This window comes from Triplophysa dalaica, chromosome 1 (genome assembly GCF_015846415.1).
Source record: "Triplophysa dalaica isolate WHDGS20190420 chromosome 1, ASM1584641v1, whole genome shotgun sequence".
Lineage (NCBI taxonomy): Eukaryota > Metazoa > Chordata > Actinopteri > Cypriniformes > Nemacheilidae > Triplophysa > Triplophysa dalaica.
This window is the reverse complement of record NC_079542.1, coordinates 8249809-8276747: the sequence shown is the minus strand read 5'-3', so window position 1 is coordinate 8276747 and position 26939 is coordinate 8249809. Positions and strand designations below refer to the sequence as shown.

At 39.3% G+C, this 26939-nt stretch overlaps 1 protein-coding gene across 8 annotated transcripts in view; it reads left to right on the top strand.

Moving 5' to 3' along the window:
* LOC130438401 (nuclear factor 1 B-type-like) overlaps nucleotides 1–25753 on the top strand; it is a 79350-nt gene extending 53597 nt beyond the window's left edge. For 4 of the 8 annotated variants that reach the window (XM_056770341.1, XM_056770633.1, XM_056770470.1 and 1 more), the window contains exons 5-12: nucleotides 958–1078; nucleotides 1771–1883; nucleotides 4458–4592; nucleotides 4840–5024; nucleotides 7660–7798; nucleotides 7883–7965; nucleotides 14485–14564; nucleotides 20018–25753. In XM_056770341.1, the coding sequence (XP_056626319.1) occupies nucleotides 958–1078; nucleotides 1771–1883; nucleotides 4458–4592; nucleotides 4840–5024; nucleotides 7660–7798; nucleotides 7883–7965; nucleotides 14485–14564; nucleotides 20018–20147 (986 nt within the window). In that variant the 3' untranslated portion in view covers nucleotides 20148–25753. The remainder of the gene's footprint in view (nucleotides 1–957; nucleotides 1079–1770; nucleotides 1884–4457; nucleotides 4593–4839; nucleotides 5025–7659; nucleotides 7799–7882; nucleotides 7966–14484; nucleotides 14565–20017) is intronic. The other 4 variants (XM_056770417.1, XM_056770725.1, XM_056770549.1 and 1 more) reach the window with 2 other exon arrangements.
* The last annotated feature ends 1186 nt before the right edge of the window (nucleotides 25754–26939 follow it).

The following is a 26939-nucleotide window of genomic DNA, read 5'->3' as shown; positions in this document are numbered from 1 at the left end:
TTGGGGGTAAAGAGGCTCAGGCATTTTGTTTTATGAGTGTCTGTTAATCATGCAAATTTAAATGACTTGGATTGGAGAAAAAATCCTGTTTGTGCAATTTGAGGAGACGATAAAGCAACAGTGCTTATTTATTACCACGCTGAATAAAGTGAAAGCATCATGCTGTTATATTACTAGTTGAAACTGTGGATACTGGTACAAACGTCATACCTGCATACTGCTTTCCTGTGGTGGCAGCAGGTCTTGGGCTCAATGCCAGCAGAGATTAACAGTATGTTTACCTGCGTTTTCTAAGACCCTCGGCCCATTTCATAGCACATGTGAGAGAACACACACATTCTCAGGACTGGATATTCTTCACACACATTCACTAAAGTTGAACTGTTGACATTATATCTCCTTAATTCCTCTATCAGTTTTTATAGAATTAAAACAGTATAAAGTGAATGTGTCTTTTATTATTCTATTTTGTGGTTAGAATTATGCACATGCAAAATGCATTGAATCCTTGAAAAGGTTTGGTTACAATATTGTTTTTCAGTGCTACAAACCAGATGTTAAATCATAGACATATTGATGAACAGTGGCTTTACACTGTTCTATGTTCATAAAAGCTTAAACTAGCTGTGGCACGCTATTGTATGTAAACAAAGAGAGTGAGGGGGCAGTGGTTAGACCGCTGAATGGTGCTCTGGATTTTGTGGTTTTTGTGTAGATATGATATCTCTGACACACTTCATACTGTTACAGCCCCTACGGCTGTTCTCTCTCAGATTGAATTACAATCATGTTTGGGTTTGCCTGAATGCAAATGTTGTCCTGAATAACGGCTTAGCTTGTGTGAGAGCGAGAATGTCATGTGAGATTTAACTAGAGAAGACACCTGAATGAATGATCTTTTACTCCACATTCGTACCTAACTCAATTCATATCTCTTCTGTCTCCCTGTTCTCTCAGCTCCTATCACACAGGGTGCAGGTGTGAACTTCACAATGGCCGACATGCCTAGTCAGCCGTACTATCAAGACCTGAACTCAGGAGTGAGTTTACACCGTTCCCTCTCGTCTCCACCCGGCAGGTTAGCGTGCACTTTCAAACATCACAAACACGTGTTATTAACAACATAAAGATATTTAATACTGTTCTGTTGACTTTTTGGATAAGAATACTTAACTGAATTACCACACAAATTTGGAACCATACTTTGACTTCTAAACAAGCCACTCAAAACAAATCCTTTTATAGAAATAATTCGTTTTAAAATGGTGTTTCATCCATGAACAACACATTTTCTGGTTAAAATCTGTCATATTTTCATAAAAATTATAATATATCTCTTTAAATATATGTGTATGAATGTGTATGTATATGTATATTTATATGTATATGTATATGTACATGTACATGTACATGTATAGAACTTAGTATTTTATAAAGGTTTACAAACTAAAATATGACCTTAAATGAAATATATAAAATATATAATGTAGTATAAAAAAAGTACGTATAATTTGCATTAATATTTTGTTTTTTTTAATAGTACAAATATTTAGTTTTTACATATTTAACATTAATTTTTTATAAGTTGTTAGTCAAGTTTGAATTTTTTCCCCTTGGAAATCTCATTTTGGGGCTTGGAAAATGAATTATTTTTGTAAATATTAAAGTTATGCTGAAATACTGTATTTTTTATTGGTTTTCAATGCGTGTCAGGTGCACATTCTGTGGTCTGTATTTTGGTTTGAATTGACATTCTTCTATCTTCTGCAGTAAAAGGCCTAAGACCATTCAAGAGGACAGTATGGACACCAGCCCCACCGGGCCAGACTTTTACTCATCACCCGGATCACCGGCCAGCAGACCCTGGCATGAGAGAGACCAAGGTAAGAGTGAGAAAGAGAGAGAGAGAGAGAGAGAGAGAGAGAGGGAAAGAGAGAGAGATTACCGAAGGTTGCAGGTGTAAAATATGATGTTGATCTTCACTATTTAAAACTCAGTGAACTCCCCAGGCTTCATGCAAATGTGATCAAAAAATCATCAGTCAGCATTAGTGTAGCATTCTCATAACCTCTGACATACTTTTAAACTCTAACCAAACATTTGGGTGACAGTAATGCTCTCCATTGTGCCACAATTAAACATATAGCAACTCTCAGAGAAAGTGTAGGTTGTCTTGATGTTTGTTTGTCTCAATCGCTCTCTCTACAGTCTTTCTAATACCCGTATTATCTCTTCCCTACGTCAACATGATTAGACACGCTGTCTCAGTCTTTTTGTACTGTGGCGGCCTCCATCCTGTCCAGACTGAGAAATTGGTTGCAATTCTCAAACTCACCCCTAGTGGCCGCTATATTTCCCACTCTAGACCTTTAAGTATTTGTACAACAATCATGTAATTAGAGACAAATATTGTAAATCAATCTAAACTGGTGGCCTTTCTTCATGGGTAGGTAATTGATTTGCCATGTTTCACCCTCATAAAAGGGCATTTGTCTGGCGTGTGGCAACCATTGAACTTGACCTGACCTCTAAAGTGGGTGTGTCAAAGGTCAGGGCAGGGTTATGACCTTTGTGTTTAGACACCAGATGCAGATGGGATGTGGGGGAAGTGAAAGGAGAAACTAGACCATTAGCTAATCTTTTCATTCACTGGCAGGCCCACACAGAATTTAACAGAAGCCCTGCTGAATTGGTACACAGAATTTTTATAAAGGACTACACATCCCCCACCACTTTGTGTGTTCCTTTTGAAGTATTTTAGTATATAAAAATATATATGTGAGTATAAAACACTTCCCTATATTTAACTGTTTTCTTATTATGTTAAATCCATTTGGCAGATTTTGTATGATTGAATGATTTTTCCATGTGTGGAAGTGAACAGTATATAATCTCGCGTATGTTTATGTGTGTGTGAGAGAGATAGTGAATCGGGCAGGTGTGATGGCGTCTGTTTGAACAATATGAGAATATGAGACAGAGAGAGGCCATGAAGAACCACCTTTTTGAACCACAAAATGTTTGTTGTGAGAAATCTGCTCACCTTCCCTATTGATTTTGTTTCTTGTTCAACTTATTGTTAGTTTCTTTTGTTGATTCAATTGTATTTCTATTCTTTCCTCCGTTGATTTTGCTATAAGCTTCTGTTTTGCTGACGTTTCACAATGAGAGACAAAGAAAGACAAAATTGAGACGGACGGAGGACTGGAGAGGGGGATGGTGTAGAAAAGCGAGGGATAGAGCTCATGAGAAAGTGGTTTGTTTTGTAAAACTCATATCAGAAGGAGCGAAGCAAGAATATTAAAGCCATATGAGGCCTTGACAGAAGGAAGCTGCCTCAGCCAAACCAGCCCTCTTGTGCAGAAAAACACACACACATATACACGCTCAAACAAAAATATACCTTCCTGATTTCATATCAAATAAACACAGAAAGGACGATAATTGGGTCTCCACATCTCTTTTCTTTGCTATAGAACAGCTCTTGTTTTTTTTTGCACAACTATATCAGATTATTTGATATACACTATTTAATAACTATGTATACAAAGCTTTTAAGAGTTACAAAGTATATTAAGAGTAAGGTCAGTCTGTTAAACCTCTTTTAGTGTTCAAGGTTTATCTGAAGATTATGTCTAGGAGATTACATGACCTATTTACAGTTATGCAACCCCAAAAGGCTTGTTATGGGTTTTTAATGGCTTAAATTTATGCTTAAAGTCTATTTGTGGAAGTGTAGTTGGTGTGTTGCGTGTTACAAAATTGTCCTTGTGTGATTATCATGTCCTGTGTATAGAACACGGAATCCCCCTACATTCCAATGCCTTTGTGCTGTTCAGATTGAGAGAGAGAGAGAGAGAGAGGAGAGAGACAGAGAGTGAAGTATAGACTGCATGTATTCCTTAATTCAAAGCTGTAAAAACACAGGGCACTTGCTGATGTCATTATCCTTTAAATGTTTCCCTCTCCCTCATTATTCCTCAGTTCATTATTCCCGTTTTATTACATCAGCCTCCTTTCTTGTCTCATCTATGATTGTCAGGGAGGTTGCCAATCATTGTGTCTCCTCCACGTCTGCTGGAGAAGCACATGATGGGATTCTTTCTGTCTCTTGTTGGAAATAGATGTGATGGAAATGTTTCCTTTCACAAGCAATCTGGATGTTCGTTTGATAGACGGAAAGAAATTGAGCTAAAGTGCGAGTTGTCATCATAGATCAATTCTAAACAAACATGTCCACAGCACATTATCATAATTCATTCAAATCTTTGAACAACTGAGTGCTGGTATTTAGCACATCTTAGGAAGTGTGATTTGTAAAAACGGATTCAATTATTTTTCCTTTCCATACCCTTAAAAATGCTGTGCAACTATGCTTTCGTTTTTGATATTGAGGTGCCAGTTACTCAATCTGTCAATTGCACTTATTTCTGACCTAGTCTGTCTTATTTTTCCAGCAGACATGTCCTCTCCCACCATGAAGAAGCCAGATAAGCCATTATTTAGTCCAACATCTCCACAGGACTCTTCACCTCGGCTCAGCACCTTTCCCCAGCACCACCACCCAGGACTGACAACCGTCGGCCACAGTGGTAGGATTCTTGCAGTGCAAATTATCGGTGTATTTTTATATATTTAAATAGTAAGGTTAAATAAATAACAATTCATTTGCTTGATAAAACATAGGGATTTAATGAAAAGGTGCCATATTTGATAAAGTAACCCCAAAACTACAATGTGTTAACAACTAAGGAGAAGCAGTAGATCAAACAACTCTATGTTTTCATGTTATTTATTCAATATCCATCGCTAATGTAGCTGTTCTCTGTGTGCGTGCAGTTATCTCCACCAGGAGTCCACCTCCGCATTCTCCGCTGCCGTTCTCCTCCCCATCCATCCTTCCCCCGGCCCCCTCGCCCTACATCTCTCACGGCGCCATCCGCTACCCACCACACCTCAACCCACCCGACTCCCTCAAAAACTACATGCAGTCTTACGACCCGTCCAGTCCACAGAGCAGCCAGGTAAGTCTGGATTACTCACGTACGCCCTCATGCACACGCGTGAACCTTAACCCTAACACAATCATATGTAATTAGTACAGTGTTTATCTCTACGGGAACAGAGCCTTTAATACTAGCAACTTCGTCTGCATTGTCCGTAACATATAATAGATTCCAGCTGTAAAAATAGGGCATTCGTTTAACGTCTCAATAGTAATTGAAATGGGCCTTTCCTGAGAAATGCACACATGTGGAGCATCAACGGATTCACAACGTACTAGAAATAATATGCATCATGTGTGCCGTAAATTGTCCAACACAATCATCATGTTGTCACATGTGTTAACCATACCGTGAGCGTACGCTGCTGTACCCCTAAAAATAATGAGAGCCTCATTGTAAGAGCAGATTTCGTAAACACAAAGATGCTTCAGCGCAGCTTTCCTTTGCCGTCTATCTAAATGTCTCTGGTTGTTCCCACTGCATCCAGCTCAAGTTTGATTAACAGGCCACATTGTTTCAGCGCGGTAATTGACCCAGTTTAGCTAACGAACACAAAATCATTAGTGGTTTGCTCTGTCGCCGCCTCGTCTAAATCGGAGCGAAACGCGGGGCCAAACGGCGGCCTCTACGTCGCTACTGCGGCTCTGTTTACAAGCTTATATGAAGCGAAGTGGAACGAAAAGACAGGGGGCGAAAGCAACAACAAAAGCGAGTCAATAAACACTCCAACCAGGCCAGCCACTGCGCAAACACATATGTGCTCAATGTGGATCCAGCTCTGTATTAACTTCTGTTTCTACATTTGTTTACTGGAGCTAGGACTGCATAAACTCGGGTCAAATCATTATTGTATTTATTGTGCTATTATTTTATATCATTATATACATGTTTTTTTTTAAGGTCTATTTACTGTATATGTAACAAAACGTATTCCACACTGAAATGTTTAGGCACTACATTTTATTAATTTTAAATTATGAAATTTAATTTATAATTTACGTGACGGCAAGACAATTAGCCCAATTGCTCAATTACTCAATTTTACTGATAGATTAAGAGTTTTCTTGTATAAGGGTAATAACGTGAAGGACATTTTTTATTATAGTAATAATTATTATTATTATATCATTATTCTTCTGCTTTTGCTAATTATTCAAACATTACATAATTCAAGTTATTTAAGTTATTTAAAATTGTTAATTTAGTTTTGATTAAAGAAAACAAAATTCCATTTTTATAATTGTAATAATAGTAAGAATTATTATAATCATTATTTAAAATTGTTGATTTGGTTTTGATAAAGGTAAACAAATAAACAAACATTCCAACTTGAACATTTAGTCTTATAGTTTATTTTCGATATGAAGGAAAGTAAAGTTTCGGCATCTTCATTTTGCTGTGGTGACAATCTCCTCCTCCTTAGCAGTTGATGGATGGATCTCTTGGTGAGATTGTGTTTAAAAAAATACTGAAATCTCTGCCAAGCAACCCAGACTGTCCCACTCATCTTAATTAGTTCCACGAAATGACTTAAAAAGTGTTTGGCTTCTCCAAACATTTTATAAGAGGAAACTAACATATCTTTTGCGATACCGTGAGTGGTTAACACCTAGTTTATCTTTTTCCTTGAATTTTCATACCTTTTTATTTGGCTTAAATTATTACAATGCATGTAAATGATATGATTTATATTTTTGTAGTTCATTTAGTTAGTTTTAAGTTTGGGTTAAATTAAGTATTCATATACAGTAAATGCATCTATCTTGACTAAGCCCAGAGAGCAGTGGTTACAATCTAACTAATGTAACTAATTGTATCCTGTCAAAAAATATAGTTTATAACAAATGCATCATGCAACATTAATTAAAAAGCTGCTAAACTAGTGCGCAAAGAAACATTTTTGATGCAACGTGATACGTTGGGAAACACAAAGCTGATTCTTTAAGGGATTTCTTCATTCTCCGTGTGATAGAAGCGAGGTCGCGGTACGACCGAGTTTTATATCCCGCCGTCGAAATGGTAAACAAAGGGCTCATAGATTGAACGAAGCAAAGCGCACTGGAACTGTTGCTCAGGAGAAACCGCAGGGAACGATAAAGGTCGTAAATATTTGCCGTTGCTGGGGTCCGGGGCTTGGTGGGGGGAGATCGCTCTGCAAATAACATGGGGCATATAATCGGGTGGATGGGAGCCAGGATGTTTTTATGCTTGCTTTAACGCAGATTATATTACACCCTAATTAAACATTCTATTCACATCGGGGAACCCCATGGACACCATTCTCTCTCATAAAGGCCTGTTTGAGTTTTGAACTTAGGGCCCCGCTATGTGAATTCTGTAGAGTCTGGCTCCTGCAGTCAGAAGTGGAAGGTGGGAGACGCTTTCGCCTTCTCACCCGTCTGTCTCTCTCGCTCTCGTGTCTTCCCTCCACCCCCTTATGGATTTTATATCAATTTGGAATGGGTTCTGAAAAATGCACACTCAGCTTTGTAGCTCTGACGCCAAAGGAAGATGGGCGAACATCAAAGCGCTGCGTTAATCAGCCTACAGTTATAATAACAGAAAGGAACGAACATGATCACTAAACAGATCAAAAAACGTCGGCGAACCCTGGTATGCTAACAGACCATTTTTTGTGTTTCACGTTCAACAGCCGAACAGCAGCGGTCAGGTACTAGGGAAAGTTCCCGGTCACTTTACGCCAGTGCTGGCCCCCTCACCCCACCACGGAACGGTCAGACCGGTGTCTCTCTCTATGACCGACACCAAGCCAATTACCACATCCTCAGAGGGTGAGTTAAACTCAATTGCATTACTTGTTTTTACAACTTGTATTTAAGTATTAGATACTGATCGAGTGTCTGCGGTCTGTGCAGGTTATTCGGCTCCAGGCACCCCCACTGCCAACCGTTTTGTGGGACTGAGCCCAAGAGACCCAGCCTTTCTTCACCAGCAACAGGTGAGATACGTTCCACGCCTCTTCCCTTCCTCTCTTTTTCCCTTCTCCTGTTCTTTCTCAAATCCCCATCCAGCTGTTCTGTATTCCCAACGGGTGTCAGACAGGTAGCACATCAAATAATATGCTCATGAAGTGTTGCCACATTTGTGGCCCTGTGAACTAGAAGCAATATTTTTTTAACCAGAGACTTTACCCAGAAGGAGGTGCAACTACGGCTGTCTGATAGAGCTTGTGTTACATTTAGCGTAGATGCTCCGTTAGAATATTCCGTTTATTATTTAGCATTTGTTAGCATCGCATTCCTGGCATGAAGTCTGCTAATTTTTTTATTGAAAACCTCTTTCCACTTGCTGTTTTACCACAGTCACGTAAAAAGGTTTATGGTTTCTACAATTGTGGTTTTTTTGTTACTGTTATGAAAAAGCAATGATAGGTTTCCATGAATTGATAGATTCCAAATCCAAGTTCTCATCAATGAGCTGTGACTAAACTTGTTTTTGTTTTCGTGCAAGTTCCCCCAGTAAATCCAGCAACCCCAAAAAGGATTTGGAGATACTTAGAGCAAAGTTACATTTCATTGCATTAAATGCAACAACAAAAACCATTCAAACATGCTTATGATGCAAGACCTAGACCCAAGTTTTGGGATTTTTATTTGTAAAAAAAGTAAAAGCAAGCATAGTGTTTTTAACATTACATACTGTACTGGTCGGATGAATTATGGAGTGTGAAATACTGTTTTCATTTTGAGTTGTATATGAATTTTGTTTTCATTTTAAAAGTAAGGAACCTCTCTTGTGTGGTGTTTTGCATATGCTGTCTTTTGGATAAATGTAAAAGTGTGACTTAAATGTCCAAACACTTTTTGGGGCTGCTGTGAATTAAACTAGTCAAAAATAGTTTAATTCAGATTCATTGTTAAGTTCTTTCAAATAGTCGAATCTCAATCTACTTTTTAACCGTCAAGTTAATTTACACCTGGGGCCGTTTCTTGGACTCTATTACGACGGCTTCTCTTGAGACGCATTTCAACGTAACATTTATCTTGTCTTGCAATGTTAAAACTACTGTGGAACAATAGCAAGCATTGTTTTCAAATGGACCAAATGATATACAGCAAAATGCAGAACTTAACGCGAGCAATTTGGTTAATGTCAGGCCAGGATTAGAAGGTATTTTGCGAAATGAACTCGTTTTGGCAAAAGGCTCTGTATTGTAAAATGAAAAATAGTGGAGCGTGTGCGGCGACGGCCCAGTGCAGCATGAAAGGGCTGGTCCGAGGCCAGTATTTTCCACCCTCCTCTAATTGAATTCATCTGCACGCGGCGACATCATAATTAGTGGTTTTCTCCTGCTCCGCTCCTGAGTTACAGTAATGGCAAGACTCGCTTTTATTGCTCTCTGGTTTGGCAACGTTGGACGCTGCCACAAAATGCACAGCTCACCACCAGGGACGGTACTCCAGACTGCCTCATTTAAAAAACATGGGACTATTACTTTGAGAAGGATTTTAGATGCCTAGTGTGAAATTGGTTGGTGGATTAATACAATTGATCAATAGACTTAATGAAGGGAGTGATGTATCGATAAAAGCGAGAGATCGATGGATGGAGTGCATGTAGAGATGGATGTTCAACATGTTTTAGCAGATACGGGTACGGGACCTGCCGTCTTTCTAGCATGGTCCTCACTACCGATTTAGCCGCTTTGCTTAATGCCTTTTGTTTTAGTTATAGTTCATTTAACAGACAAAGGGATTAGACGGAGACAGGATGATATACTGTATCAACAATCCGTCTTGTTTATATTAGACGGAGCCTTTGTTGGTTCTCGAAGTGAGATTTGTATAGAAAGGCCTGACCCATGTTAACCTGCGGCCATTGAGCAGGCGGTAAATAATGTCGCCTAGCTTTTATTCTGGGTGATTTATCGTTGGATATTATGAGACGTATTGACACCTGTGTTCCCCTGCTGGGCTTTTGTCAGAGCATGCCGTGTGACGTTTGGGCCGTATGGATTACAGTCGTCGCCGCGGCGTCACCTTACAGAGCTGTCGCGCTCCTTTCCCAGCATGCTGTGGGGCAGGGTGAGGCCTCCAGCTCAGCCTGACTGTCTGGAAACTGAGAATGCTTCAGACGCTCAGCGGGGTTCTTTCTGTTCTCTCAAATCCATGCTTTTCTCCTCTCTCTGTATCTCTTGTTCTTCTTTGTTTTTTTCCTCTCTCGGTCTCTCGTAAGCACTTAAATGCTTCTAAAATGCATCGAGAGGGTCTCTGTATATGCTCAAACGTGCCCTCATTGTAATGACTCCATTACATAAACATTCACAGCGTCTCTTTAGCCGCATACTGGAGTCTGTAAATCAAGCGGGTGTGTCCATACATACATAATCACTCCAATTGGTCCCAAAGCAGTTGTTTAAGCTTATTTAATTTACAAGATCCATCTTTATGCTCATAGGCCCTGTGCGAGACTTCGCTGCTCGTGATTGGTGGTGCTGGGTCCTTCATATAATGTTCTTGTTGGCTGTTGTTGGCGGCGCATGACATATGATGGTGCATGTTGATGGAGCGCTGTATGATATGGCCCTCTGAAGTGGCAGCTTTGGGATGGTGGCCATTAGCGTAATGGACAGTTTCCTGCGATAAGCCATAAAGACAATTCATCCTGAGTTGTAGACACTGCGGAACAGAGATGAGGCCATACCCTTTACAGTGGGTTTATGGAAAGGCTGAAAAAATATACTGTATCCCAGTATGCTTTAGGTGCTGTATGTATGTCAATGTGTAAATGTAGCTATTTAAAGGGATAGTTCACCCAAAAATAAAAACCGGTCATATATTTACCTTCATGTGACTAAAAACTTGAATGACTCTTTCTGCTTTGGAACACAAACAATATATTTTTGAAAAATGGCTTTATGTGCATTTTGTGTCCATACAATGAAAGTCAGTGGGGTTCAGTGTTGTTTGGTCACTGACATTCTTCAAATAATCTTCCTTTGTGTTCTGCAGAAGAAAGTAAGTCATACAGTTTTGGAATACATGAGGGCGAATAAATTATGAAAGAATTCACATTTTGGGTGAACTATGTTGTTGTAAGGGGTTGTTGTACACATCTTACAATCTTGTTGGGAATATTCAAACATGAATCAACGTTATTATTATGATTGCTTTGTTCAATGCTTTAGTGGTATGATGTAGAAATAATAACTGGATACGCATGTTTAGGTGGACATGACAGACAGAAATGCAGACAGTAGACAAATGATAGACAGATGTCCTCATAGTATACATTTCACAATGGCACTGTTGTTAAATCAAGCTCATTCACAACTTGCCCCTAACCCAATCACACAGGGGAAATGACAGATGAGCATTCATGCACACAACCCCGACAGCACCTGCTCTGGACTGATACCCCTGTGCGACATGTTTGTGAAAACACCAGTGAGGAGTAGATTTCATTAGCCTGTCTCCCCAGGGGCCCTTCCTTTTTCTTCCAGTGTGTCTATTCTGCCCCCATCCCTCTCCCAGAGCCATGATCTGTGATCACAGTCAATGCTAACCTGCTTAAGCAGTACACAGCTGTGAGGACGTTTTCCATGCTGACGTGCACCTCTGTGATCTGGTAGTGACAGTGACAGATGGCACCTGTGAGCGGCAGGACCTGGAATGTGCAGCTAACCGCTGACGTCAGGTTTGGTGCCGGGGTCATGCTATCACTTCTATAATACAGAGATACCGTGTGTGACATGGTTTTAGTGTACCTTTTAGCAGTTTACATTATCACTTTTATTGAGTGACTTAGCATGGCTTTTAGCATTTAATTAGCATTCACTGGGAATCAAACCCATGACGACAACACAATGCTGCTTCAGAAAAAGCAACAGCAACAAGTCAAGAATTAACAATTTCTTCAAACAAGTAGCAGTTTATTTCACTGTATAATATTAAAGTGTATGTATAAAAGTGAAAATTGTATGATATACAGTTTTAAAGCTAGCTATAACATTTTTTGCTTAAAGGGATATTTCACCTTAAAGTGAACCCCAAAATAATTTACTCACAATTTACAAACCATTGACTGTCTTTCTTCTCAAAAACACATGAGAAGATATTTTGAAGAATGTTGGTAAATAGAAACCGTTGGTCCCCATTGACTTGCATTGGTTTTGTGTCCATACGACATTCTTAAAAATAACATATTTGATGTTCCTGCAGAAGAAAGAAAAAAAAAAATCACCCTCATGTCACTCAAAACTTTTATGACTTCTGTGGAAAACAAAAGAAGATATTTTGAGAAATGTGGTTTTGTGTCCATACAATTTAAGTCAATGGGGACCAACGGTTTTTGTTTACCGACATTCTTAAAAATAACATTTTTTCTGTTGTGCTGAAGAAAGTCATACATGTAGAAATTTACATTTACATTTACACATTTAGTCATTTAGCAGACGCTTTTATCCAAAGCGACTTACAGTGCACTTATTACAGGGACAATCCCCCTGGAGCAACATGGAGTAAAGTGTCTTGCTCAAGGACACACTGGTGGTGGCTGCTGGGCTGAGAATTGACATGAAGGTGAATAAATTATATTAAAAAACAATTTTGGTTAGACTATCCCTTTAAATACCGAAGCCGAAAGAGCTAAAATCGCCCCTTGAGTTGCTCGGTGAGATTGGTGACCTTATACACTTAGGATACAGGCAGTAGAGCGCATCCAGGACCTTTTCAGCATGTATTGTATAAATGTGTTTTTTCAGAGTGTGGGGTCGTCCAAAACAGGATGAAGGAATGTGCTCTACCAAAACAGTCTGATAGCTGACCTCGACTTTGCCCCACTGCCATTGTTTTCTGGATTCAGGTCGCCGGAGAACACACACAAACACTGTATCACGCTTACTGATGGAGTTTGTTAAAGTAGAGCTGGCAGTACTGACGGAGGTGGATATCCGCACATAGCAGCAGTATGAAATATTTCACATACTTTTATATCACTCCCACTGTAAAGCACGTACAACGAAACACCACTTAACATTTTTATTCAAATGAAGTTGTTGTTTTCTTACATTTACATTTACGCATTTGGCAGACGCTTTTATCCAAAGCGACTTACATTGCATTATCCTATAGATTTATGCTTAGGTATGTGCAATCCCCTGGGATCGAACCCAAAACCTTGCGTTGTTAATGCAATGCTCTTACCACTGAGCTCCAGAAAATCTATGGCTTAAGCTCTGTTGTTATTTTTCTGCCTAACATCAAGGAAAAAATATTTTCTTGCTGGTAACCTAATATATTTAATATATAGCCACAGCATCCTGACAGGGCCACCAAGCTGGCAGTGAATATCCTGTAAATTCCCACTCAGAGTTTGACTAATTTATGTGCTTTCACTCTGGGCAATGTGTATTTCAGCTGCCCGAAACTCTCTGGGAGAGTACTAAAGCATCTTTGAAGTAAATATAGAAAATCAATTATTCACCTTGCTAGATTTATTGCGATGGAAATGGATTTGATTTTGGAGCATACAGGTGCTCTCCAGAAATGGCCGGAGCTATTGACGGGGAATAAGTGGGATTGAATATTCAGAGAGCGAAGGTTCCTGATGAAAGCATTTGTGCAGATTGTGCATCTGGAGTGGCCGTTGCTGAAAACCCCGTGCATTAGCAAAATGGAAAGTTCGAAAAAGCGTTCGGATTTAATTGCTTTTGGCATTTACTGTAAACTTGCGTTTTCGTGTGCACGAGAAGGTGTATTGCATTTTGTTTATGGAAGACATTACACGTTTTTGTTTCTCACACTGTCATGCATACAGTCTGTTGCATGTTTGTGTGCGTGTATACTGTATGTGTGCATATCTGTTCCATTCTGTGAAAATGTGCTATTTTTTTTATTACATCTTCAAAAGAAAAAACAACAACACTTGTAACCAGTTAAAGAATAGTTTAACTTTATCGACTAAAATCAGTCTGTCAAATAGCATGATTCATGTAATGCTTCAGTGAAAGTAGGCTGCTTTGAAAACATCTAACAGCAGTGAAGTGACCGTAACTGCATGCACCACTTGGAATGCATGAGCTTCCTCCCATTCCAATGCATTCTGGGATAAATGAATAATCTTCATGTAACCCAGCCCCCATTTTTTGTATACTAACCTCTTCTTTTGCTTTCAGGATGATTAATATTTAGACCACTAATGGTATTGCATGCTAGATATGACGACTGCCTTTTTCATTTTGATCTTTCTGAAGTTTAAATAGAATCTAATTGTGTTGAACATATAATATCCCAACCTATGACATAAACGTATGATTAAATATCTAATCCGTAATCCATAATCTATTAATCCTGAGTATTAGTAATGCGTTTTATGTCTCTAGTAATGTTAGATTAACTTCAGATAAATGTAAGAATATGTGTTGAGTCTAGAGCTGCAGGTTTTGTTGCATGCTAAATGTGTGTTAGTTGCCGTTGTGCTAGCCCAGTTGTCTGACTGAGAGGTGTTTGATTGACAGCTGAGGATTTGTGACTGGCCCGTGAATCAAAACATCAGGTCATATGGCTCAGAGGAGACTTTGGGGATTTCTTGGCAAAGGTAAAAGTTTCCTTTATTTTCAACCCACCTCTCACCTCAAGTGTTACTGTTTCTGCAATAGTCCAACAACCGCTCCAACTCAGACCTGATTAAAAACTTTTGTTATTGTGTTATTTTATAAAAAAGATTTTAAAAAAATGTATTTGTATTTGGCCATTAATGTCTGTGTATAGACTTTATGAAGACCGTGATAAGAGAGATTTTTTTTATATATTTTTATTTTAATTACCAGATTTAAAATTGATTTCCAGATGTTTCATTTCCATTTCTCTTTTCCAAAAGTTATGTAAGTTTAACTTCACAAACCTTTTTCAGCTTGTCACACAAATGCTTCTGGTTATTTGTGTGACGAAATATGATCACCACCTTGTTTAGCCTGTCTTGATGTTTCTCTTAGATTAGTCTTCCAGAATAAGGCTCAGAACAAAACCAGACATATTAATGGTTAACATCCTTATCTCCCTGAAAGAATGGCAGTTAGGAAGATGATGATTACTGTTGGGAAAGAGCAGAACTCCAGCGTCTGTCTGTGGTTCACAAACAGCAGAGAGCTGTATGTTTGCAAAGGTCACCGCTAAACTTGGCTTTTCATAGCGGCAGTCAAGACTGTTTATTTTACTTAATCGCTCTCAACCTCCCTCCTACATTAAAGGTTTACACTGTTCCATGTTTTTTTTTTATAAATACAGACAGACATACGTTGACCCTAAAAAGCATTTGGACACTTAAGAATGTATGAATGTCATTGCATTAAATAACAAACAAAGCAGCAAGAAACATCACAAAGTATACAGTACTCCAAGCATTTAAAGGTGTCCATATTGATTCGCCAACATTTTGAGACATGTCTATAGTCCAACGTAATGTACTACGTAATGAAAAAGTAGTGCTTACGTCTGAAACCACGTCTAGTATCATTTTATAGATGCTACTTGGTTTTAAGTGAAAAGCGTCAAAACACTCACTGTCCCTTTACATGGATGATCTTCATAAACGCTTTCTAATTTTTGATATTTTGATGCATCTGTTCAACAAACTAGTTGAATAAAAATCCTTATACTGCAGTGTATACTTTAGCATGAAGTGCCTACAACCCAATCGTAGCATTAGATGGGTTTAGCGTGTGCTTTGTCCTTGAGCCATGTCCCGTCTCATCTAGTCCCACTTTTGCACTACACCTCTCCGCTGCGGCTGCTGGAAAGGTCTTGCTCAGCACTTCCTCACCGCAGCAGTGTGGAGAGACAGAGCAACACTAAACACACTCTTACCTCTTTCTGCAGGCAACAGGCATACAGTCCCCTGCTTTCATTCCACCCCTTTCTCTGGCCTCTTAATAGACCACACGGAGTACAGGGAATAAAATGTAACCCGACGAGGAGTAACTCTGAACCGTTTCTCCTGCATCACACAATGAGATTTCATAACCAACATGGAGTGGCTCATAATTTAACATTAAGTTGTTGAAAGATCAAACCCAGACGTTGTCAGTTACAAATATACTCACTAAAACTAATTTGCTAAGTACTGTAAATCACCTTGTACTTGGCTGGCTTGCCAATGTGTTCAGTTTTCTTCTGTTTCATAAGCTGAAAGCTGAAGCAAAGTTTTTATTGATGATGGTAGTGTGGCATGATGTAAAACTGTCTTACTATTAAACAAACAAAATCGAAGCTCGCCTTGACTGATTAGGGAAGCGTCTTAGGCAGAACGTGACGAGAAAGTAAGACGTTTACTGCAGATGAAGTGTACTCCAAGTGACTTGAGGTCATTGGCTTATGGAAATGTGATTTGTTGCTTGCATGCATGAGTAAAGCTGCACTGACGCAGTGCGATGCATGCCAGTCAACGGCTCAAACCAAATTGAATTGCAGCCAGCTCTGCTTGTTGCCATCTTACAGGAAATGGGTCAGCAATCCATTAAGATGCCATAAGATAATCTAATTGAACATCTGATCCCAAAATGAAGCAGACCCATGCTAGTTCCTGTAGCCGGAGGAGAGACCCGTAAGTAGCTGGCGGGAAGAGTTCTGATGAAAGAATCCTAGAGTAGTGAAAGTTGTTTGTTTCTCTTCCCTTTGTCCCATGTAACAAGCATCACCCTAGTGATTGGGGGCATCACATCTCTAGTTGTCTGGTAACCAGGGGAAACCAGACAGTAGGTAACATTAGACTGAACCTTGAACTGGGGGAAAGGGAAGCACCCGCCCCATGTCAATCCATCAGAGGCACAGTGTATGGGGTGGTTAACAGGCTGAGGGGTGGGCTAGTTTTGCTGGGGTATTAGTTATTCTTTCCCAGTGTAGGTGGTTAATGGTAGATATAAAAAGGAATGAAGAAACTAATACTATGCAGTTATTTTATTTTGTGCTCTTTTTTTCGTTAGCAATGTTACATATTTAAGATAACATATTACTGGACAGTATGGTCAGCGTCAGGTTGCAAAAAATGTCTAAATACCCACAATGCACTCTATTTTCAAACGGTAGTGTGGTAGTACTCAAAGTTATGTTGCATATGTGCATTAACGTCTATTTGAGCACTTACATTTGCATTTTTGCAATGTTTCTTTCCTAAATGAATCTATGTTTTGAACGACTCGGAAAAGATTGATTCATCATAACACTTGCTTCCGTTTTTTAAATAAATCAGTAGTTTTAAACGAATGATGGTTGATCGTTTCACTGACTTTGTGAAAAAATGGCCGCCACCTACTGGCCGTTTTAGTTTTGCATTTAAAGTAAACCTAATATAGAGTTCCCACCAAATGCGATTTGCGCCAATGAATCGCGCTTTTCGCGCGTATTTGAATGCTTGAACATTTTGAGTTTACTTGCTTCATTACTTCACTACAGACGCAAATTCGCGTCATGGGAGGGGCTTCTGCCAGGCGGCTCCAGTCTCGTACATATATTTATATAGCTCAAATTGAGTAAATAGCGTTTTTTACAATTTAACAGATTGTCCGACCTCCTGACTCACTTTCTTCCAAGCAAGATCCGTTTTATTCGATAAAGTAAGATGTATCGTACAGCTCCGGGTAGCCAGATACAGCAACAATGATTTTTTCCTCCATTGTTGTTTTGGATTTCTGCCTCCACTCGCTATCACGTCACTACTAGAACAAGCTCCTGATTGGTTAAGGCGACGAAAATTTTCGGCAAAGTTTAGATTTTTCTCGTCAAGCGCCCAAAACGCTCAATTCGCGCGAATCGCGCCGCAGGATGTCCTATCGCATCTTTGCATTGACTTAATATGTAAATCACTCGCGCAAAACGCTTCATTCGTGTTCGGTGGGAACACAACATAACATTTCCCGTTACAAACACTGCTGTATAATTGAAATTTGTTGCACATTTGAATTCGTTCCCACAGAAAATTGTTCTTGTGTTCTATAGAATTTATTACCGTATTTCCTCTTTTAATAATTTCCTTACAAATCACTGCATGATGTGTATGAAGTGGATGTGTAGACTCCAAACAAATGACTGGTCTGACGTCGTAAGTAAGTCATTGCAAGAAAGTCAGAGTCATGTCTCAAGTACTTTAAAGTTCATCAAGTCAGGTCATAAATCCCTGAAATAGTGTCTCGAGTCTGATTGAAACCCAGGGCTGTCGTTCACATCTCTGAAACACTTAATCTCTCATTTCCTGTTAGGTGATTTCTAGAAGGGAGAGGAAAGGGTAAGCGCATGATCAGTATTAAAGGGTAAATGAGGACTGTGGAGGGAGGAAAGAACCGGTCCAGTTACTTCTTCGCATATTCTATTTAACTCTTAAGAGAGCGTGCAGTGCATTTCTGATTCCGTGTCCCTCTATTTTTGTTTTCTTTATATAGAGCAACTTTCTCACCCTGTTTCTGGACTTTTTTATTCAAAGTCTGACTCTGTGTGCAACCCTTGTATCACCGGGTGTAAGATTTCAGCCTTTGGCTGCGAGTGATTTGTATAAAACTCAGACTGAATCATTAGCTGCTTTCAAGCCAACAGGCAGCAGTGTCACCCCAGGCCGCCTCTAGAAGAATAAAGTCACTGTTCCACATCCGCCGGGTCCCTGTCCCTCACCAGCCGTCGGCTTTAGCCCCCTCGGAAAACAAACAACAAACTCCAAAAGAAAAGCCCTCTAAAGGCTCGCACCTGCATCCAAACCAGTGATCCCAGGGAAAAGTGTCTTTCCGCACGGTCTCCTTTCTTCAATCATCCCCTCACCCCCTCTCAACCCTCTCCCTTTTCTTTTCGGGGTGGGGATAAAGAATCGAGAGGGAGAAAAACAAAGAGAGGCTGTGTGCGCCGGCCACTGTTGACAGAGCAGGAGTGCGGTCTGTAATCTGCAAGCAGAAAGATTGTGTTTGGTGATTGGGTGAGACAGGTATTTCAGACTCGGAAGAAGGGGGGGCCACACCGGGGCTCTGGTTTCTGGCCTGCCTAATTATTTGACACATGTACGCACCATTCCGCCCCCCCTGTTCTTCCCCCAGGGAACAACATGCTGTTTGTGCGCCCTGACGTTTTTGCATCTAAGATTCGCACCGCAGCTCGCAATTAACAGACTTGTGTTGTTGTGCGGTTAACATGTGCTGAATGCAGATAGGAAAGTTCTGTAGACGCTTTAACGCTATTGATCAGAAAGTGGGTGTCAGCTGCAGGGGGCGGGGATGAGCGCATGCTCTTGGGGAAACTTCCCCCGTGCGTTTCCACTAAGAGCGCTTTGTTTCTCTGGGATATCCTGTTCCCTGACACGATGCCGAACTTATTATTTTGCACGATTGTCTGTATGTGAAAGGACCGGTTTTAAAAGGAGGGTGGGAAAAAGTCTAGACCTGATACGACTTTTCATTTACTGATTCAGAATGGTAATGAAATGTATTGATGCGTTTTATTCCTTTACATTTATTAATTTAGCAGATGCTTTAATGCAGTGCAACTTCACAATGAAATGAAGAACATGCATGTTACCGCATATAATGTAGGGACCATATACAAGATAACGTTTTAATCCGGAGAAGTATATTTATAGACACTTCATATGATGCAACAAATGCTTGGTGAACCGGTTTGTTCTATGATACAAACGAATCCATATTGTGCAATTCTTTATGTCTTTTTTGAAAACTTTTAAGAGTGAACACTCTATTATAATTTACCCACCCACGTCATTGCAAACCTGTATTGACTTACTTTCTTCTGCAGAACACAAAAGACGATATTTTGAAGAACGTCTGTAACTAAACAAGACTTAAATTGTATTGACAACAATCCACTGAAACATTTCTCAAAATGTTTTTTTTTGTCTGTCACCGAGAGTGATACAGGTTTTGAACAACATGAGTGTGAATAAATAATATAATTTTTATTTTCAGGTGAACTAGATTTATAAATGTCTTTTTTTTCCCCAAATCCACATTATTGGATCATAATAGTAACAGTACATTCCCTCTCTCCCCTGTGTTTCTGCAGTCCTGGTACCTGGGCGAGCTTAATTCCATTCCAAGTGTCGAACGGGACTCCGATTCTGCCAACAAATGTCCAGAATTACAGCATAAACATCATTGGTGAGCCCCTCCTGCAGGCGGAATCAAGCAATTGAAGGTGGCCTAGAAGCGGAGCCCAGGAGTGACGGGGTCCTCGGACAAACCAGCAAGCAGCACTTATACAATCGACCTGGACCTTTGGCCCGCCCTCTAATGGACATTGGCTTAGAGCGGTAGAGTGAGTGGGGTCAAAGCGTTCTCTTCTGACATGAGCCTCTCTCCACACCAGTCAGTCATTGTGTCAAGAGGCCCCTAAACTGAGATACTGTGATACTTACCATTCAAACTTTAGATGCCTTACTGTATATGCATGATATGCTAGTCTCTCGTAGTGTTTCTCTCGTTCTTACGTCACGATTACTAGTCTTGGTTTATGAAATTATTTAGATGGGGATGGCCACGCAAGGGCTGGCTGGCTGGACGGTTTGAAAAGCGAGCTGCAATTCACACAAACTTTGATCAAACAGAGGCTCATCCTATTCCTCACATGACCACAGGAGCAATTTTCAATGAACTGAATGTCTCTATTTTCTTATTTCCCTCGAAAATTTTCATTTACCCATGGTGCAAAATCTTTTCAATCTTGTCAATCTTCTACTTGATTCCTTTTGAGGTAAAGGTAAGAATTTACTCTAAAGAGTTACAAACTCTGAAAAGGTTTTTTCTTCAATGAAAGAAAAAAGTTATATTGCTAAGCAGGAAATACAACCCCCTTTTTCGTTTTTTTGATATTTCCTTTGAAAAGGATTTTGAGACAAAAAGTCAATATCTCATAAGAGGCAAGTGCAATTTAAATGATTTTACTGAAGGGAAGCTATCACAGTCTGTCTGCCCTAAGACTCTAAAGGAATGGGGAGAAAAGTTTTAAAATAAACTTAAAAACGTAAAAAATATATAGAAAATTGCGTCCTTGATTCGGGATACTAGGAAAAGCTAAGGGTGGATGAATGAGATGGACAGTTAACGTTTACCTGAGCAAAACTGAACATGAACAATACAGCACTTATGTTGAGCCTTACCCAAACATGCGGGTAGTTTTTTTTCTTTAATTTATTGAAAAGAAAACGTAAAATAGGTTTAAAAAAGACGCGAACACACGGCGTGTATAAAATGGCTTATTTTGACATATACCTACCGAACTAGTATGCATGTTTATTTGGCTGTTAGCTTGTAAAGCTACTGTTTACACTTTGAAATCATGAGAAACAAGAGGGACGCAGGTTGATCAAGTAATTTAAGACAAGATGTGTATGTGTGTTATGTGTACTCATTTTAACACTAAACTGCGAGTTTAGGCGAGGTCTTAAGGTGCTTATTTCACATCCTCTTTTTGGTAGTTCCCAAAAGCCGCAGTCTCAGAAATCTACGATCGCTCCCGGCATTCTCAATGCCATCGCCTCTCCAATCAGACATATTTATAGAATTAATCTTTCCAATAATCTTAATTTGCACGAAAGTATATAGTCCACGTTACGTGCCTTGCCTTCGAATATAGAGAACATCACTACACTTGTTTTTGCTGCATTTATTACCGTTTTAGGAAAAAAGTAACATTTTTATGATAAGAAATATTTTGTACTCTGGATGAATTTGTGACATTGTTGATTTTTAGCTTCATTTACTACTTTATCTCACATTTACAGTGCATATCAAGGCTTTGTATAGTTGCTGTTCTAAACTTTATAATCAACATTCAGCATTATTGTTTTCAGTATTTTGGTGGTTTTCTTTATTTTGATTCTGTTTTAATCGTTTGTTTGTTTGATTTTTCCATCTTCCAGTCATTATCGGGGAGGGCGGGGGTCAAGATTTATAAGAATTATGCAATACCAAGTTTTGCCTATGTAGGTAGTGCTTTTAGATATGTGGATTATTAGAAGCTAGTACAGACATACAAAAAGTGTAAACATTTATTTTGTTGCTGTTGTTGTTGTTGTTGCTGTTGTTGTTGTTTTTTTTCGTATTTGACCAAAGTGGGAACTGCTTTCTATGCAGTGTGCGACAAGGTCTTTTTTCCCTCGAGTGTACCGAAAGGTGGTGCTTGTCATTTTATGTTGAGTATTCTCAACAGAGGGAAGGACTTTTTTCCTACACTTTGAAGCATGTCTGCAGAGAATGCACCCTTTGGTCTAATATGGCTGCAAAGTCACTGATTTGTCTACTGTGACTACAAACTCCTTTTTCAACCTTCGACCCCAGGGATTCACAGAAGAAAACAACTTTCATAAGGGAGACAGCTTGACTTGAGAGCGACAATCACCAGTGAATGACGCGCACTTTGGCTAACACATTGAGGGTACAGTATGAAATGCTGCCTTATTGTTAGTGCATTTTCCCACCACATATATCTCACCCGGGTTCTCCCTTTCCAGTAAACAATGCAATTCCCAAGTAGATGCCTTACATTTTTGACGAACAAGTGACTTGTTATAAAATGCGCTACAATCACCATCACGCAAGTTTGTGCGTGTTAATTGTGTCCCAATCAGAATATCACTGTTTCTTATTGTTCCCTATGAAGTGCTCTAATTTACAGCCTTATTAAGATTGTTATCTGTAGACAAACTACCCCCATGGGGAACATTAGTTTAAATGTTTTATAGTTATTTTAGGTTTTACAAGATATAGACTTTGTAAAAATGGAATGACGTAATGCTCTTAGGGTCTGACGGATCAACGAAACCCAGTTTTGCACCTACAGCATACAGGCAATCACTAACCGTAGTGCCCGATCAATACAACAAAACTCAGGCGTTTTGCTTCACAGGGCATTATAATCATAAATGTTAAAAACTGTTCGAAAAAAAATGTTGTGTAACATTACACCCCGTTACTAAGGATCGGTTCAGTCCATTAAAAATATGCTCAAGTCAAGCTGAATCTCTACTTGTTCTTTGTCAACTTTTTTTTTAGTTTTTTCAAATACTAGAATCAAGTCGCCCCCGTTCAATGTGCACTGTTCTGTTATTTTTTTGTTTTCCGTTCTTGACAAATTAAGTGCTTTGCAGCCTTCTGGCCATCGGCAAGGCCACTCAAGTGCATTTCCTCCCGCAGTGGTGGGCTTGTCAGGGTCGTGGAGTCATTCTCGCGTTTTAGGGCGAGTTGGAAACCGTGAAGGAGGCCGTAGATAGGGGCCATCTCGATGGCCGTGGTAATAGCAATAGTTTTTGGTAGTCGTCGTAATGGGATAAAATCTGCTTTGGCAGCTTCGTGAAATGTGTGTAGATGAATCTTTCCGGGAGTGCGAGGGTGACTCACGAGGAGAGTAGTTAAGGGTCTTTCTATTGAAATGCCTGCCTGGTTAACAAAAGTGTGTACACTGTAAAATTCCTTTTCTTTCCCCGTTTGTAAAAAGACTTGTAATCGTGAATTTAAGTGATGTCCATATTTTTTTGTGAAACAAAAAAAACGAACAAAAAATGTTTTGAGTTTAGATTCGTGTTCTAACTTTCCAGCTGTCCATTAAAGAAGAGAGGTGGAATATTTCGATCTTTCTTTTATTCTCCTGTACTTTTAAAGTGGAGTAAATTCCTGTGTGGGACTGTAAATGTTTAAAACAAAATGATGAAGGTCTTTTGTTGTATTTCGTGTCAATTAACTTGGATCCTTAAGAAATTTCATAAATGTTTGAAGTGTTGTTTTGTTAGTGTGGCCATAGTTTGTGTGTGATGTGATAATGTGATAATGAAAACGGGACAAGAATTAATGTTTCAGTTTGTGTTAAGTAGGGTCGTTTTTTCCTGAGTTGGTGAACTCCTTGTCACTTTAGAATAAAGGCACCTGATCTGAGTCTCCCAACAACAACTACCAGGGTAATGTCGCGTACGACATCAAAAATTGTTCTACTGTTTTGTGCAAAATAAAGCATGCATTATTTTCCCCATCACTAGAGGCTGACCCTCCATATGATGTACAGAATTTGCTTGCTGGGATTTTTCTGCAAGATGCCACGTTGGCATCTCCATTCTGCAGTGTTTACATGTCTGCTGTGGGAAGGGATTGGGAATGCTGGACGCATTCGACGTGTAGTATTCAGGGCAGGCTCGGTACGGAGAGCTCCCAGAAGCCTTTGTGTAGGCTCACAGATGTCTTATTCATGTTGCCATCATGGAGAAAATAAACAGCTGAGCATTTGCACTTTCTGCAGTTCCCACTACCCCCTTCATTGGCACATTGTTTGTTGTGTGGATTACGTAGAGCTAGCTATGAAGCTCTTATTAGCCCGAGTGTTTTTATCTTGTTGGACTGAGTGTTGTCATGGTAGCTCATAGCACTTCCCCTCACCATACGATGTTTTGAGGCGTGATCCGATTGTCAATTTATACCTTATATTGGGGTACAGATAGCGATTTCTTTTTTTGTTCAAAGGGCTTATCTTTATAGTATTGGTTGCGGAAATAGTTATGTGAAATTAGGAATTAAAAGCAGTAAGATGATAAAGTTGTGGCATGGTGAAGTTCATGAATGTCATGATCATGGTCCTTGTAAAATCCTACATGTGTGTATATACTGTATATGCAAGGAGAAACAGTGGAGCTCATGCAATGTCTGTTTTCATCTGTTCGGAGTGTGCAGGTGTTACCTTTGTTACAAAGGGAAGGCAGCAGGACAGTTTGGTCCACATCTACTCTCATATTTCTAATATTAGGGCATTTACAGCAGCATGAATGATCATTGAACAGGAGCATTTTTAAAACCAGCAAATTATTAAAAAGATGTTTACCAGAAAAAGAAAAGATAAAAGATTTCAAGCAGTGCCTGTTTCAGCTCAGTTGACTTTCTCTTGTAAATAAAGAAAACATTGAATTTTCTTTTGGGGATACAATAAAACAAACAAACTCAATCTTCAATCCAAACAGAATTTGTGGGATGCCTCTTCCCATTTATTTCCCCCCATATGTTTCTGCTTTTTTTGGTCCTGTGTTTGTTTTGTGTTTTTGTGCTTTGTTCAATTTTGGATATTTTAGTCAAATGGGATGCCCCAGTCTCTATTTAATGAGGTAAAGTAATAGTTGGGCAGTGTGTTTCTCTAGACTACACTTAGTACTACAATAGATGACAAAAAAATGATTGCCAGCTCCACAGCAGAGTTGATTTTTATTTCTTTTTGGAAGGGGGTAGGGTGGGGGGGGGGTCTTGTGGCACTTTTATGCCCACTGCAATCTCAGTGGTATTGTGTTTGTAACATGACAACAACAACACTAACACCAACAAATGTTGTAACAGTTTTTGTAGTGATTGTGAAAATGCAGCAGTTGTATGCAAATATTAATGTATGTTCTGAATGTACATTATAGAACACTTTATCAAGTCTTTGTGTTTTTACTCACAATTTATGAAAAGCAGGTGTCCTTCAAGCGAGCTGTATAGTGAAGACCTTGTTCTTTTACGGTTTTGTTTTCTTCTGTTGATTTCGACATTTTCAGTTTTTACAGCTATAAACAGTAGGCACTGCCTTCAAGCTGGTTGCATTTGGTGCAGGGGCTAAAATTGCCACAAGGTAAAAAATGAGTGTAAATAACGCTTGACTTTTTTGTGATTGTTACTGTTATATCCAGCCTATACTGCTAGCAGCTGTTTTTACTGCAGTCAATTACTGGAAGTGGATATATTTCCTATGCAAAACTGTTTAAACAATAAAATGAGCTATGCTACAAAGCAACTGTCGCCTGGATTCATTGCTTTCTCGTTGATGTTCTTTGAATAATTTACTTGCACAAGTAATATATCAGTGGTCAGCTATGAAACTGGAGTATTGTTTGTAGGTACATAAAATGTCCATATAGCTTAAACATAATCACACTGAAAATGTAATATCACAATCATTCACTGTGTGTCTCAAGTAAAACCAGCTTTACATAGCCGAGATATCAGTTATAACTGAAGCGTGCCTCCGTCAAATTTTATGCATGTCACTGTATATGAAAACCCCAAATTTGTCTTTTGTGTAGCCGGAGTTTTAATGGAACCTAGTATATTTTAAAGCACAGTGGAAAATAGTTCAATTCTATCCCAATTTTAATTGCATTTACCCAAGTCAAAACAAAGATATATGCATAGATAAACTTGGCTGATGTCATTTCCTATTTGAACAGCTAACACATGCAATGCACACACACAACATTGCCTGCAGAAGCCGAAATGGCACATTCCCACAACTGTGTCCACAAGATAAGCACTGTTAAATGAACTTAGTGTCATAGCACAACATCTCTCTAATCCCGCAGTTCACTCACGACAGAGAATAACAAGACAATAAGTTTAGGCTTTTGTGGAGACCATGTTGGAAGAACATGAAAACCATAGCCCTGCTGTCTCCTTATCAATTAGGTCGAATCCGACACCTGGCCGTGGGCACAAACACAGTTTGTTTGGCTATGAAACAAAAACAATGTGGTGCTGTGCTGATATAAAATTACCCCAATGCATAATGGTTATCATTACACCATTTATCAAAATTGGCCAGTAAAGTAAACATCTGGTTTCAATAGTGCGGCTGAAGTCTGTAGGGTTTTGGCTACAAGAGTGTCCCACATATTTTCCAAAGGTTTCTTTTTCCTGCAAAAGCTGTTGGTGATTTGATGACGTTGAAGAGACATCAGACTGATAATGTTGGTTAAGCAAAAGTGCTGTATAGGAAGATTCTGGGTCACATCATTTTATTTTGGGGAAGAAACTTAAAGGAGTAATTCAAAATAAGTATATAAATCCCCATTGACTTTCCCTAGTAGAAATGACTTAATTACTATGGAAAGTCATTCGAGGACTTTGATATGACCAACTCTCTTAAGACTTGAGCTGTGTCCAAAACCACTTCCTATCTCCTATATAACTCCATTTTTGTGGTG